Genomic DNA, 15,921 nt, shown 5'->3' with positions numbered 1-15,921 from the left:
TAAATTTGGTGAAAAAAAAAACCCACAGATTGAAAAAGCTAAGTGAACCTGAAATATAATAAACCTCATGAAATTCTAACCAAGACACATCATAATAAAACTGCAAAAGTAAAAACAAAGAAATAAAAGTCTTGAAAGCAGCCAGAAGAAAATGATGCATTACCTACAGAACACCAATTTGAATCATATGGATTTCACATCTGAAAGTTATAGAGGTCAAAAGAAAATATTACATTTTTCAAGTGCTGAAAGAAAATAACTGCCAATCTCAAATCTTACATCCAACAAAACTGTCCTTTGAGAATGAAGGAGAAACAGAGACATTCTTAGACAAAGAAACAGTAAAAAACAAATCTTACTAGCAGAATTATCCTTAGAGATTTTCAGAAGTAATTTCTTCATACAGAAAGGAATTGCTGAAATAATCATGAATCATTATGAAGAAAGAATGAACAATGGGAAAAGAATAAATATGGGTACATACAATAGGTTTTTTTCTCATTGATTTTGTAAATGTTAAGGAATGAAACAAAAACTATTACACAATCTGATATTCAAAATCATGATAATTAAAAGCGGGGAATGTAAACGGGCCTACATGGAAGTGAGGTTTCCACATTTTACTTGAAATGGTTAAATGTTGGAATTGCTAAACAGTGATAAATAATGTATGCATATTGTAATTGTTGTAGGCCTCCCCAAATATATCCTTGTCCTAATCCCTGGAACCTACAAGTATGTTATCTTATATAGCAAAGGATAATTAAGATTGCAAATAAAATTAGAGTTGCTAACCAGCTGTTCTTAAAATAGTGATATTATATTGAATTACCCAGGTGGACCCAATGTAATCACAAGGGGCCTTAAAAGAGGAAGAGGAAGACAAAAGAAGAGAATCAGAAAAAGAGATGTGGTGCCGAGGAAGGGTCAAAATGATATAACATGAAGACTCAGTCCACTTACGTGAATGAAAAGGCCACAAGCCAAGGAATGCGAACGATTTCTAGAGCTGGAAAAGTTAAGAAAGTATATTCTCCCCTGAGCCTCCAGAAAGGAATGCACCTGCTAACACCTTGACTTTAGCACAGTTCCATCTGTATTAGACTTCTGGACTACCGAACTTTAAGATAATACATTTGTGTTGTTTTAAGCCACCAAATTTGTGGTAATTTGTTAGGGTCATTATAGGAAATCAATATACATTTTGATGCAAATGATGTGATATAGCTATAAAAAACATGTACAAGTGGACAAGTGGCTTCTAAATTAGAAATGAGAAGAAGCTGGGAGAATTGTTAGGAACATAATAGGAAAACCTAGATTTCCTTGAATAAACTGTTAGTAGAAATATACTAGTAAGGACACAGGAGGAAATAAGGAACATGGCAGAGAAAATCCACATTGCAAAAAGGCTGTTGGTGAGAAATATGGATGTCTAATGGAATGAACAAGGATGTTAATCTTGCTGTTGTTGAGGACTCAGATGGAAATTAGAAATATATTATTGGAAACTGGTAGAAAAAGAATCCTCACTACATCATGGCAGGTAGCTTAGTGGAATTACATACTGCAACTTATGTGGGAAGCAGAAATTGTAAATGAAGAAATCGGAAATTGAACCAAGGGGATTTATAAGTCAGGGGTTGAAAGTGTGGCCAGATTTCTCCTTGGTGCTCATCATGAATTGTGTGAGGAAAGACAGAAATTGAGATGAAACTGTTAAATTAAAAAGAATCCTGACTTGAGGAGATCCTCAGCCTAGCCAGTTTACTAAAGACGCTCAAGTTAAGAAATTTATTATTGGGAAATGAAGCTCTAGAGAAAAAGCTGAGGGTATAGCTGGGACAACCTTTTCCCTCAGAAAGATTTTTAAAATCAGAGCATTTAGTCACACAAAAGGGTCTTTGAAAATATTAGGCATATAACTCACAGATTCCTTTAGCCATCTCAGCAGAGGCCAATAATAGAGGCAGGATCATCTAGAAATGATATGAGGAGTCTCTTTTTTAATGAATGACTCTCTGTGACATATACAGAGATCCACCAGACTTTGGTGAAGGTTATAGTGGTATAAATAGTGCCAACTTGGACTATAAGCAACAGAGTATAAAATGAGGGAAAGTTTTGAGGCCTGGAAAATTTCTACAAACAAGAAGCAAGATGAAAAAACTACTCAGATGCAAGCATATGCTACCATTTATACATTTAAAGAAGAAGGGACTGAAAGAGAGAGGGAAGGACTCTAAGAGATCAACATGTGAAGCCATGAACCCAGGGAGCAGAGCCAAGAACCACAGGGAATTATTCCCAGGTCTTTAAATCAAATGGAGCTTGCCTGGCTGAATTTAAAAATTGCATGGAGTGTTGACTCTATTTTTCTTCTACTTTTCTTCTCTTTGAACAAGAATGCCTATAACTGGTATTGTATCCCTGTCTCATCATTGTATTTGAGGAGGAGGTAATTTGATTCCTGAGATTCACGGGTTCACAGATGAAGAAAAATTATGTCCAAATACTTATATCCACAGCTTTAGCCAAATCTGATTTAGATGAATTAGACAACAAGATTTAGAACTTTGGACCTGTTGAGTTTAGAGGAGAATTTTTTACTTTAAGTTGATGCTGTAATGACGATGATGTCTGAGATCAGCCAACAAAATATTATTTTATACCCAAAAATGCGAATGGGTATTGCCAGTACCCATGAAGCATGAGCCTAAAGAAATCAATCCTTTACTACTAAAAATACCTCAGGACATTGTTAAAAAATTTATACAGAGTTTGATTTTTAGCCATAATAAAATTAAACTAAAGATCAGTAACAGAAAGACAAAAGGAAAATTTCTAAACAGTGGAAATTAAACAGCATGATTATAAACAACCCATGGTCAAAGAAGAGTTCTCTAAAAAATACATAGAACAGAATAAAAAAGATACAATATATCAAAACACATAAGACACAGCTCAAGCAGTACAAGAGGAAATTTCATAGACTAAATGATTGCATTAGAAATGAAGAAATATCTGAGGCCAATAGTTTGTTTCTGCCTCAAGAAAATAGAAAAAGAATAAAATAAACCCAAATAGAGTAGAAGAAAAGATGTGTATGTAGAAATATATATGTGTGTGTAGAAATATATATATATATAGAGAGAGAGAACAAAGCAGAAATTAATGAAATTTAATAAAAGAACATGATAGAAAATTAAACAAAAATCTGATTCTTGAATAAAAAACAAAATCAATAAACCGTGTTGTCTAGCAAGACAGACAAAATAAAAAGAATCAAGACACAAATCACTGTTAGGAATAAAACAAAAGGCATTATTAAAGATAATGCAATCATTAAAAAGATAATTTTAAAAACCTGCTGCTCATAATTCAACACCTTAAAATAAATGGACCAATTCCCCAAAAACCACAAACTACAAAACTTCAACCAAGCTGAAATAGATAATCCAAGTAGTCCTAAAGTTATTAAATAAATTAAATTTGTAGTAAAACTTCCTCCCAAAAAATCTCCAGACCCAAATGGTTTCACTGGAAAATTCTGCCAAACATTTAAAGAATTAACAGAAATCTTGCATGATCTCTTCCAGAACAGACAATAGAGAAGGGAAAACTTGCTCACTTTTTTTTATGACGTTGTATTACTATAGTAATATGAATACACTATTACTCTTATGCCAAAATCAGACAAAGACAATAAGAAAGGAACACTACTAACAAATACTTCTTATGGACTTAGTAAAATTCTCAACAATATATTAACAAATGAAATTCAACAATGTATTTAAAAATATGCACTAAGACCAAGTAGAATTTATTACTGGAATGCAAAGCTTGTTCAACATTCTAGAATCAATTAATGTAGTTCAACATATCAACAAACTAAAGAAAAAAATTATATGATCATAATCAATTATGCATAAAAAGCATATGGCAAAATCCAACACATATTTATGAGGTAAAATTCTTGGCAAGTTAGGAATAGAGGGGAACTAACTCAATTTTATAGTGTACCTACAAAAAAAACTATAAGTCACATCACGCTTTAATGGCAAAAGATTGGATTTTTTTTTTTCTCTAAGGCAAAGGTATCTGTGCTTACTACTGTTATTCAAAATAGCACTGGAAGTTCTAGCCACTGCAGTAAGTAGATTTAAAAAAATTAAATGCAAACAGATTGTAATAGAAGAAATAAGGGCATTCTTATTTGCAGAAAACATAATTGCTTACATAGAAAATTCCAATGAATCTATTTTTTTAACCTAGAAACAATAAATGAATTCAGCAAGTTCCCAGGAAACAAATTCAACACAACAGATGCAATCTCATTTCTATATACTAACAATGAATGTGGAGATACCAAAATTTAGAAATACATTTTAGAATTACTACCAAAATGAATATGTGGTACACACATAACAAAAGGTGCACAGGATCTGTATGTTGAAAATTATAAAATGCTGACTGAAGAAATCAAAGAATCAAAGTATATGGAAAGACATATCATATTCATGAATTAGAATATTCAGCATGGTAAAGATATCAGCTCTCCCCAAACTGAAAGATATGTTTAATGTAATTTCTGTTGAAACCTCAGACAAATTTTTGCAGATATACACAAGGTTATGCTAAAATTTATATTGAAATGCACATACACTAGAAAATAATCATGACAAAGAAGAATGAAGAGGAAATAATCAGTCTACGTGATGTTAATGCTTACTATATAGCTACATTAATTAAATGCTATGTGGTACTAGAAAAAGAAATGAACACATACATAAATGAAAAAAGTATATAGATCAAAATATAGACCCAACACAAACAGGTACAAAAAATATGTCAATAAATATATCGATACATACTGATATCTATATTATATATCTCTATCAGAGATATATTTTAACCAATTGTTGATAAAGATGCAAAAGCACTTAATAAAAGAGAACCTGTCAACAAATGATGCTGGAGCTATAAAAAAACTAAATAGAAATAGATTTCAGATGTAAATGTAACACATAGAACTATGTTATTTTTAGAAAAAAAGTTATAGGAGAAAACTCTCAGGACCTAGGGCTCAACACAGAGTTCTTAGACTTGACACCTAAAGCATGATACATACCAAAAGAAAATAATGATCAATTACTCCTCATCAAAACTAATACTTTTTCTCTGCCAATGCTTTTGTGAAACAGATAAGAAGACAAGTTACAAACTGTAAGAAAATATTTGTAGATCAAATATTGACAAGGACTAGTTTAGAAATTATATAAAGAATTATCAAAAGTCAACAGCTTAGAAAAAAAGCCCAATTGAAAAATGTCCAAAAGACATGAATACACATTTCACCAAAGATGATAAGAAGAAATAGTCAACATTCGTAGTCATCAGGGCAATGAATACTAAAACCACTGAAGTATTACTGTATGCTTATCAGAATGCATAAGAATTTTTAAAATAATGACACCAAATTCGAAAAAAAATCAGAAAAATTAGATCACTTATATTTTAATTAGGATAATGTAAAGAGGTACAGTCACTCCAAAAAAAAAAGGTCAAATTTTTTCAAAGCTAAATGTGCAATTAGTTTCTGTCCCAGCAATAACACTCCTGGGAATTCATGACAGATAATGAAGACATATTCACACAAAAACTAATGCACAATATTCAAGCAGCTTGATTTGTCATAGCCAAAATCTAAAAACATCCCAGCTGCTCTTCAACAGGTGACTGGTTAAACAAATGGTGGTACATCCTATATCTATGGAAATGTATATGTATATTCCATAAATAGTATCTATATATAGATATATATCCCTATAGATATACATGTAATATATAGTTATATATAATATACATTAATATATGTAGATAGTAATATCTTTATCTATAGATATATAATATCTATTATATGATATATTATATATGTTATATATGTATATTATATATACATAGACATAATATCTATATATTACACATTACATATAGAAATAGGTCTACTATATAGATATCGATAATATATAGATGCAATATAGATATATTCTATATTTATATATTATATATTATATATAATTACATATATTAATATAATATAGATATATAATATAGAGATATATGTATTTCTCTATTTATATATATAGAGAGATATATATTATCTCACTCAGCATAATTCCCTGGAGGTTCATCCCTGTAGCATGTATCAATGATTCACTATACCTTTAGTCACTGAGTAGTATTCCATGGGAATATATCTCTATCCCTAAGGATAGATAGATCGATATATAGTGATATCTATATCATATCTCTGGATATATTACTGTGGAATACTACTCAGTGACTAAAAGTATAGTGAATCATTGATACATGCTACAGGGATGAACCGCTAGGGTATTATGCTGAATGAAAAAATAAGTCAATTAAAAAGGTTACATGCTGGATGATTCTCTTTATATAACAATCTTGAAATAACAAAGTTCTAGAAATGTATGAATGGATGCCAGGGATTGGAAACCAACAGGTGGGGGATGGGGTACGTAGTTATAAAGGCACAACACAAAGATTCCTTGGGGTGATGAACTGTTCAGCATCTTCACTGTGGTGGTAGATACAGAGCCCTAGAAATGTGACTATTTTGTATGGAGCCAAATACACATATAGCCACACACACAGGCAGATGTATAGAGAAATCAGATTAAGATGGGTGGATTGTACCAATGTCTACTACTCTATGGCATTGCAAAATGTTATCATTTAAGGAAATTAAAGTACATACAGTATCTCTGTGTATTATTTCTTATGTCAACATGTAAATCTAAAATTAACTCAATAAAATTAACTCAATAAAATTTTTAATTTGAAAAATGGACAGCTCCAATTCTGTTTGATAGGACACATCACTAATGTTTGAAGAATAATATATTGAAGTTGGTAGTGACTGTGACTGGAAGACACTAAAAATGACTGACCTAAAATATTTTATGAGAATCTATTTTAAGTACTTATCTCTCAGTAACCAAAATTAATGACAGTCATTCGAAACTTCCTCCATAAGATTCTTCACATAAAAGGACTCATTTTATTTGCAAACCACTTCTAGTTTTTCATTTCCAAACAGAATAATTTTGCTTTAATACTTCCTTATAAATCTAATGATTTATTATATTTCTATGAGATTCTCTCTTGTTCTACAAGTTTTCTCCTCTTGTCTAACTCTGAATGTATTATGAGGATTACTACTTTCTTGTCCTTTTTTATATTTATATATTAATAATCTAGTTTTGGTTTCCAAATAGGTGTTCATAATATATATATATATATAAAATATATATGGCTCCTTAAAATGTTATATGCCAAAATAACTCTAGAGGTGAAAATGGCAATACGTAAATTTAGGATGAAGGAGTGCAACCTTGATTGTTTCTTTGTGAAAATATTACCCAAGCGTCTCTCCATTTTATCTAAAAAAAGATCAAGTCCTTAGTTGAATTTGTCCCACTGGCTATAGCAAATTTTAAATTTGCCTGAAAGAACATGATGGAATTTGAGTGGGTGCAAAGAACACTTTGAATCAAATGTAGATTAGTGTAAAAAAAACTAAAAATATGTTTATTTGTTGAAAGTGTTAACTTACTACAGAATGGATATATGCCACTAGTATCCAAAAACACAGTGGTCCTAACAGGTCCTCCTTTTATCCTTTCTTTCAAAACATCTTTAAATAGCTTGGCTTGATAACCTGAGATTTGAGAAATAGAACATTAGAAATTGGATTTCCATCAAGTAACAAAAATGTCAAATCACTAAAGTAACTAAAAGATCAGTGTGTATAATCATCATCATGATCATCGTGGATTTTGATAGCTTAAAAAGCATTTTTTCAAATAATGCAGCATTCCATTTATTTTAATTACAATAACAACTCTTAAATTCAGGATTCACAAATAAATCTGCTCCCTCAAAATCTTATCAGAGCTTAGCATACTCCATCCATATGGCTATAGTCCATTTGTAGAAGTTTTACTGTTATAAATTCAGAATTTTACCTGTAATTCTTTCTAATAAATTCAGCAGAGTAAATTGACTACATAAAACTTAAACATACAATATAGCTCCATGAGTATAGCTCCCTAATTCTCCAATACGTATAATACATACAGATATGGCATGCGTGTGCATACATTATATATATTATATATATATGTATAGGTATACTTTACATGTACTATATATTGTGCATATAATATACATATTTCAGATAAATATATTATGTGTACATGTAGCATATTTATTATAATATGTTGATATGTTGATAAAAAATACTTATAAAATAAACTTTATATTAATATATATTTAATATGCTTCATGTATTTCTTTGTTCCCATATTGCTACCTCCAAATTTGAGATTTGAATATGGTAGAAAGAATAGTAAATTAAGAATTCAGAGGTTTTACTCAAGTTCTAACTTATGCCTTTACGTAATTTATATATTCACTCTGGGTTACAATTTTCTCATTACATGGAAGAAGGATGGGACCAGAAAAGCAATCCACAACAGGAGGTCTGAAGAAAACTAATCCCACATGATGTCTTACAGACAGAAAGGTCTATGAGAAAAATCAAATTGGCAATGCCTGAACGGTGCATCCCCTTCCTAGGGTGTTCTCAATGTGTGCTAATCGTGCTTCAGAGTTTGGTTTAATTTAGCCTTTGTAATCACTACCCATTCCTTGAACCCCTTTGGCTTTGGAAACATCTCTGGAGAATTCTGCCACGATACTGACCAGATGTTTACATGCTCACGGCATGCTTGGATCTGGTGCTCTCTTTGAAAAACCCTGAGTAAACAGCCTCTGAAATTCTTTCCAGTTCCAATATTATATTTTTATGCGGATTTTTTTCTCTATAATTTCCTATTGGCAGGTTTTAGTTATCAGAAGTAGCAATACTGAACTGCTCTTAGCAAGCTTTATCCATTTAGAAGGTGTGAACCATGTAACCATGTTTCATGTCTACTTGCTGATAGCAAATAAGAAGCTAACCATGGCTCATACCTCTTCACTTGTTCCTAAGACCTCCAAAAAACAAAACAAAAACAAACAAACAAACAAAAAAACCACACCTCGGTGTTGCCAAGACTGTGCAAGTTTCTTTCTTTAAGTGAAAATATAGTTGGATGATAGTTAGATGTACATCAGAAACAAGGATCATTATAAAGCCACCTAATCTGCCCACTATACTGAACATAAAAAGGCAGTTGATTATGTTCCTTTCATTAAATATATTAAAAATGTTTAGTAGGGAATGATATATTTACTCTGTACCACATCTCTACAGATAATTTTTCCATAAAATGGTCATGTATTAACAAGTAAACAGAGTATACAGTTTAGCTTCCAGCAGAAAATACTAAAAATTATGTTATTCATATTAAATAAGAGTGATAGTAACTATAATAATCTCTCTTACCCAGCCAAGGACATGATTTTTCCTTAAAACTGTCACAGTCCACACATAAGCTAGTCTTGTAATCTTTGTATGAATGACAAGGAAATGAAATAAAATTGCAGTTTGTTTCCAAAGATGCCATGAACAAGTGAACTGCTCTCTCGTGGTTGCATTTAATGAATTTAATTCCTTAAGAGTTAAAAAAAAAAAAGCAAAGAACTGTAGATGTATTAATCCATGTTCAAGTACATTTAAAAACAAAGTAAAGATGAAGTTTTGCTAAATACTATGTACCTTATGAATATTACTGACTATAATACAGTTTTATGTCAAACCACTAAACAAATAGTACCAATGAAAACTTAAATGTAGTATGTCTTTTGCATGAGATTTATAATAAAATTTTAAAGTAATAATTAACACAGCAAAAATGTTTCATTTCAGTGTTTCACAAGCTCTACACAGTGCTACTATACTTAATCACTAGTGTACACATCTTTTCCTTCTAATCCTGTACTCCTAACGTTTCCACCTAATGACAAAGATGACCATGAAACCAGGTGACATTAAAACTTTATTACCTTTCTTTTCTTTTCCAACCCCTTTTCCAACCTTGCACATCCTCATGCTTTTCACCAAACTTCTTTAGCTACAGTGGCCTTTGGTCACGTGTTGTTTGACCAGCTGCCGTTGTGGACCTGAGAACATTTCTTGCAATGGCTCTGACGTGAACCAAATTCCACACCTGGGGAAGCTGCTCGGCTATCTTTATGTACAGAACAATCAAGTGTCAAGAGATTTTAAATTTGTCTTTGTACAGTAATATTGTGATGGTTAAGATTAAATCCTGAGATCAAAATGTTATTATATGATACTTTAGCTACGTGTGCTTCCTCACAGTGACTTACAACTTCTCCTAATGTTCAAAATGATGAACTAAAATTATTAAAAATATAATATAAGAGGTCTCATCCATGACCAAATGGACGTCTACTGGTAACCTTTATGAACTAAGCATGGTCAAATTAAACCACTGTTAACCAATAACTCTCCTGAGTCATAGGCAATGGTGATGAAATCAAAACACTGCCTACAGATGAAGAGGGGGAAAGTAAGTTATTTTCTTTCGTCATTTCAAATATTATATAATTCATTCAAAAATACTATCAGTATACCTGAGAAAATTGATTTAGGACAGCCAGGTTGTTTCCTTCCTCCATTTGGATAAAAATCTATATGTCCCAAGGGCTCTCGAATGCCTAAACCTGAGAAGAAAAGCACCAAGGATCATCATGTGTATATAATCGGGTGACTAGCTTGCACAAAACAAAATATCCTATAAAATCCATTCAAAGTTATTCTTTAAATATTAGAATTGAAAATAAGTGTTTTTATAAAGAGAAGGTTTACTTCTATAAATTCTTCATGAAAAGTATATTTCATTAATGTAACATGTTTGCCAGTCACCAGTTTACTATGGGTCAGTCACAGTTTTTTGTGGTATGAACACATAAGTGAAAAAAGAAATAGAGCAAAATGACTTGCAGTGACAAATACTTTATAGTGGAAGGAAACCATAATAAACAAGTAAATACAGAGTATGTGAAACAATAATACGTGCTACGGAGAACAGTTCAGTAGAACAAGAGGACAGGAAGGGTCTAGTGAGGGTGGTAGTTGCATGTTTAAGTTATTTGGTTAAGGAATTTGCTACTTGAAGAAGGTGGAGTGGAGCAAAAATGTGAAGGATGTGAGGCGGTGAGCCCAGTGGATATTTGTGTGAATATGCTCGGGGAAGAAGCCAGCGTGGCTGAAGCCTAATGTGTAACAGGGAGCTTTGGAGCAAAGGAAGCCAAGTCCTACAGAGCCTTTTCAATCAGTGTGATGATTTGCTTTCACTTTGGGTCATAATTTTTAAGATCTGCTGGTGCTGGATGCACTAACTGGAAAAAAATCTAAAAACTAAGCTGCCTCTCGGCTGGAGCAGTTTGAGTCAGAGTGACATGAAACTCAAAGCTTTGATTCAAGGGCTTGTGTAGCCCTGTAGATCATTGGGGCACCGGCGAATGTACTGATTCTGAGCCTGTTACCAGCATATAACTCAGAGAAGCCTTAACAGTGAAAAGGGCTAGCAAGCCCAGAATACTCAGGACTGTGATTTGATATAAAATTGTGCTGCCAAATAAGATTACAATGCTTTAATCTGGGGCACAAAAGACTTCCTACAACACAGTGAACTCATGAAAGAGATCAGTCATAGATTTAGTATAAAACAAAGATAAATAGATGATTCTGACAATAAGGGTTTAGATGCTGCAACTCGACTTAGTTCTAGGATGTAACAGAACCTCTGATGAGTTGTTAGTAGCACGTTAGAACACTGGGCATGTACGCTGAGGCTGGGGAGAGGGGAGTTTTAAAAACAAGAAAAAAAAAATTAACAGTGTTAGAGATCTGTGAAATTTCCTCATATTTGAACTCCACATGGATTTCCAAGACTAGGGGTTTCCAGTTTGGAACTGTCATTTTCTCCAATCTGCCAATGAAGGAGACTCAAACCAACAGTGCTCCTTAGGAATCAGAGGGAAAAAAAAGAAATTTGTCATTAACTTACAAGCAGCCCTTGATTCAGGCATGCTATTTCCCTTTTATCAGATGGGTGGGGGGCAGCTTGGTCTGTTTAGATCATTCATTCTCTTGGTTTCAAGAAGGGTGGGGAGAGCAGCTATGACTTTTTAATTTTCCTTTTATTGTAAAATATAAGGCACATGCAGAAAAAGAACATTCAACGTAAATCTATAGGCTAATTATTATAAAGCAAACAGCCATGGGGCTACCACACTCATGTAAAGAAATAGCACCTAGAAGCCTCCATTGTGCCCTTACCCAGTCACAAGTTTCTTTCTGTCCCCTAATCGCTAACCCATCCTCTTTTTTAAAATAAAATCATTTGTTGATATTATTTTATTTTATTTTATTTTATTTTTTGAGACGGAGTCTGACTCTGTCGCTCAGGCTGAAGTACAATGGCATGATCTCCGCTCACTGTGACCTCTGCCTACCGGGTTCAAGCAATTCTCCTGCCTCAGCCTCCTGAGTAGCTGGGACTACGGGCACGTGCCACCATGCCCAGCTAATTTTTGGTATTTTTAGCAGAGATGTGGTTTCACCATGCTGGCCAGGCTGGTCTCGAACTCCTGACCTCGTGATCCCCCCGCCTCGGCCTCCCAAAGTGCTGGGATTACAGGTGTGAGCCACCGCACCCAGCCTGTTTTTCTTCTTTACCTTCTAAGGATGACTCCCAAAACCCTATAGTTTAGATTTCCCCTTTGAAAAAATATATGAACTTACTCATATTTTATGTATGATTTTGTTTCTGGCTTTTTAGATTATTACTATGTTTGTGCTATTAATCCACATTGTCAGGTGTAAAAACAGTAATTTATTGTCATATAGTATTTCATTGTATGAACGTATCACAATTTATTTTTCCATTCTCCTATTGTGGTACATTTGTGTTGTTTCCAATTTGGGGCTAATGTGTTCAAACTGTGAACATTTTGAACACATATATTAAAGCATATGTGAAGGTACATCAGTTGGTTATATACCTAGGAGTGGAATTGTTATAGAATATGAGTATCTTTGATTTAATACACAATGCTGAATAGTTGTACCATATCTTTGCCAATAAATGCTCTTGTCAAACTTTTGAATTTTAAGCATGTGGCTTCTTATTTGGGTTTTAATTTATATTTGTTTCTAACTTTAAGAACTTTTTATACGTTTATTGCCTATTCAGATGTATCCTTCCTAATGTCCTGACTTTTTCTTAACGAGGTTATCTTTGTCTTTATTATTGACTGATAGTGGGTCTTTATCTCTTTTCCTGCTTTTTTTTAATGGCTTGCTGTTCACATTCTTAAAGTATTTATAACATTCTCAATTTTTATATAATCTGACATTTTAATGTTTTCATTTGGGTTAGAGATTTTTGTGTACTTTGGGAAAATATTATTCATTATCCCAGTGTTATGAAGGCTTTAAAAATAATTGCTCATAAACCATTTATTTTCCTTTCACATTTATGCATACCACAAGGAAATAATTTTTGTGTTTTACATGAGTGCAAGATTTTTTTTCAGCTTCAGAATCCAGTTGACGGAAACAGAACCACGTAATTACTGATACTAGCTGTGTCTTCTCTTTTTGTTCTTTCTGTTTTTTCTCTCCAAGAATTTATTTTTAGAAGAGACGTATGAAGTTCAAGCATTCTATGTTCCTTTCATTGTATGGAAAGAAGGCAAAAGTGATATAAATAAATTTTAAAATAATAATTAATTTTTATCTTTTCTAAAGTGCAAATTTTGGCTTTTTAAAGCATCTGCAATTCATAATTTTTATTCCATTAATTTCTTTGGTATGTTTAATATTTGCTTCTTCATTTCTGTGTGTTTATGTTGTTTAATTCTTAATTTTTCAAGATTATTAGATTAGTGATTGATTTTCAGCCTTTTAAAATAGCTGTACTCAAAACTATACATTAACTTCTAGACGTGACTTTTGCTGAATCCAAAGTTTTAATATGCAATAATGTGAATATTCAATTCAAAATATTTCATATTTATGTTATTTATTATTGTATTCATTAGTTATTTTTAAGTGTGATTTTTCACTTTCAAAAATGTATGGATTTTAGTTATATTTTTGTTATTTATTTGGATTAAGTGCATTAAAGAGAGAGAAGATTACTCTATGATTTCTACACTTTGAAATGTTTGAGAATATTGTTTTTTTTCAGATCCAAACATTTTTATTTGCTTTCAATTCTTTTTTGTTTGTTTGTTACATTTGGCTAATGCCCTCATATCTCTGATTATATTTATTTATGTATTCTTTTTTCTTTTTTTATTATTATACTTTAAGTTCTATGGTACATGTGCACTACATGCGGGTTTGTTACATATGTATACATGTGCCATGTTGGTGTGCTGCACCCTTTAACTTGTCATTTACATTAGGTATATCGAAATGTTTCAGCATTTTTTTAAGGCTCGGTATATGGTGAACTTTAGGTAAAATATCCATGTGTGTTTCAGAAGACTGTAAATTCTGCAGTTCTCAAGTGTAATGTTCTATAAATGTCTATGAGATCAATTGTGTTAATTACAATTATTCACTATGATTATACGGTTGCCTTTTTTTTGTAATGTGTTATTGTTAATAATGCATTACGTATTTGAAGCTGTGTTATTAGATGGATACAAACTGGAATTGTTGTATCTTCTTTGTGAGTTCAAAGTTTTATTATTTTAAAGTCCATCCATATTTTTATTAGTTTCTATGATAAAATCAATTTTGTCTAATATAGATTTACCACCATTTGGAGGATAATATTTGCATATATTTTATCACCCTTCTACTTTCAAATATTTTGCTTCCTTGCTTTTATATATGTCTTTAATAAATAAGAGTTGGATTTTGTCTTTTTAATCAAGTTTGACAACCACAATATTTTAATTAGAGCATAAGTCCATTTATATTAATTGTATAGTTGTGTTTAATTTTACTATCTTATTATCTACCTTCTATTTGCTTTAGCTGTTTTATGCATTCTTTCTTTCTTTTCTTACCTTCTTTTGACTTCATAAAAAGTTTATTCAATTTTTGTCCTTCATTAGCTTGGAAGTACTCTTTTATTCTTTTCTTGCTAGATACCCTAAAGATTCAACATGAAAACTATACTTATGAACCTCAGTTATTGAAGGTCACTTTCACCTTCTTTCTATACAATGAAAGGAACACAGAAAGCTTGAAATTCATTTATTGCCCAAAATCATATGCTATTTTAGCTTATTTTAATTTTCTCTATATTTCAAATCCATAAAAAAATTATTAACAGTATTTTATGCCATCAGCATATGCTTAGATTTAACTAGTTAAATTTGTCTGAAACAAAATACATTTATTCTTGAAACAGATTGGGATACTATCTTAGCAGTTGCTTCCTTTCACCATATGGAAGCAACCATTCTGTTGTTTCCTATATTCCATTGTTTCTGATGAGAACTCAGTTGTAACTCTGGTCAATCTTATTCACCTTATTTAAATAAACTTGTATGGTTTGATGATGGCCTTTTCTGCAATTCACTATCATTCATCTAAATGGAGATTAATCTTTATTATTTTTCTTAATTGGGCATTTTGAACTTGTGGATTGATTATATTACTCAGTTTGGGAAAATTATGAGAAAATATCTCTTTAAATATAACCTCTGTTCCATTTTTCTGCAGTTTTATTCCAGAATTCTAAGACAATGTAATATACCATCTCATTGCCTATCCTATGCATCTCTTAACTGTTGGTCTATATTGTCTATTCTTTGGTACCCATTTGCTTCAGTCTAGAAATTTATTTTTCACCTACTTTTTAGTTCACTTGCTCACTCTCTCTTTACCCATTTCTA

At 31.9% G+C, this 15,921-nt stretch overlaps 1 protein-coding gene across 1 annotated transcript in view; it reads right to left on the bottom strand.

Moving 5' to 3' along the window:
* LIPI (lipase I) overlaps window positions 1–15,921 on the bottom strand; it is a 60,616-nt gene that overhangs the window by 14,711 nt on the left and 29,984 nt on the right. The window contains exons 6-8 of the mRNA XM_050784875.1: window positions 10,630–10,719; window positions 9,476–9,643; window positions 7,640–7,744 (exon numbers count right to left, since the gene is read on the bottom strand). Coding sequence (XP_050640832.1) covers window positions 7,640–7,744; window positions 9,476–9,643; window positions 10,630–10,719 — 363 coding nt within the window. The remainder of the gene's footprint in view (window positions 1–7,639; window positions 7,745–9,475; window positions 9,644–10,629; window positions 10,720–15,921) is intronic.

Source organism: Macaca thibetana, chromosome 3 (genome assembly GCF_024542745.1).
Source record: "Macaca thibetana thibetana isolate TM-01 chromosome 3, ASM2454274v1, whole genome shotgun sequence".
NCBI lineage: Eukaryota > Metazoa > Chordata > Mammalia > Primates > Cercopithecidae > Macaca > Macaca thibetana.
This window is presented reverse-complemented; position numbering and strand designations above follow the sequence as displayed.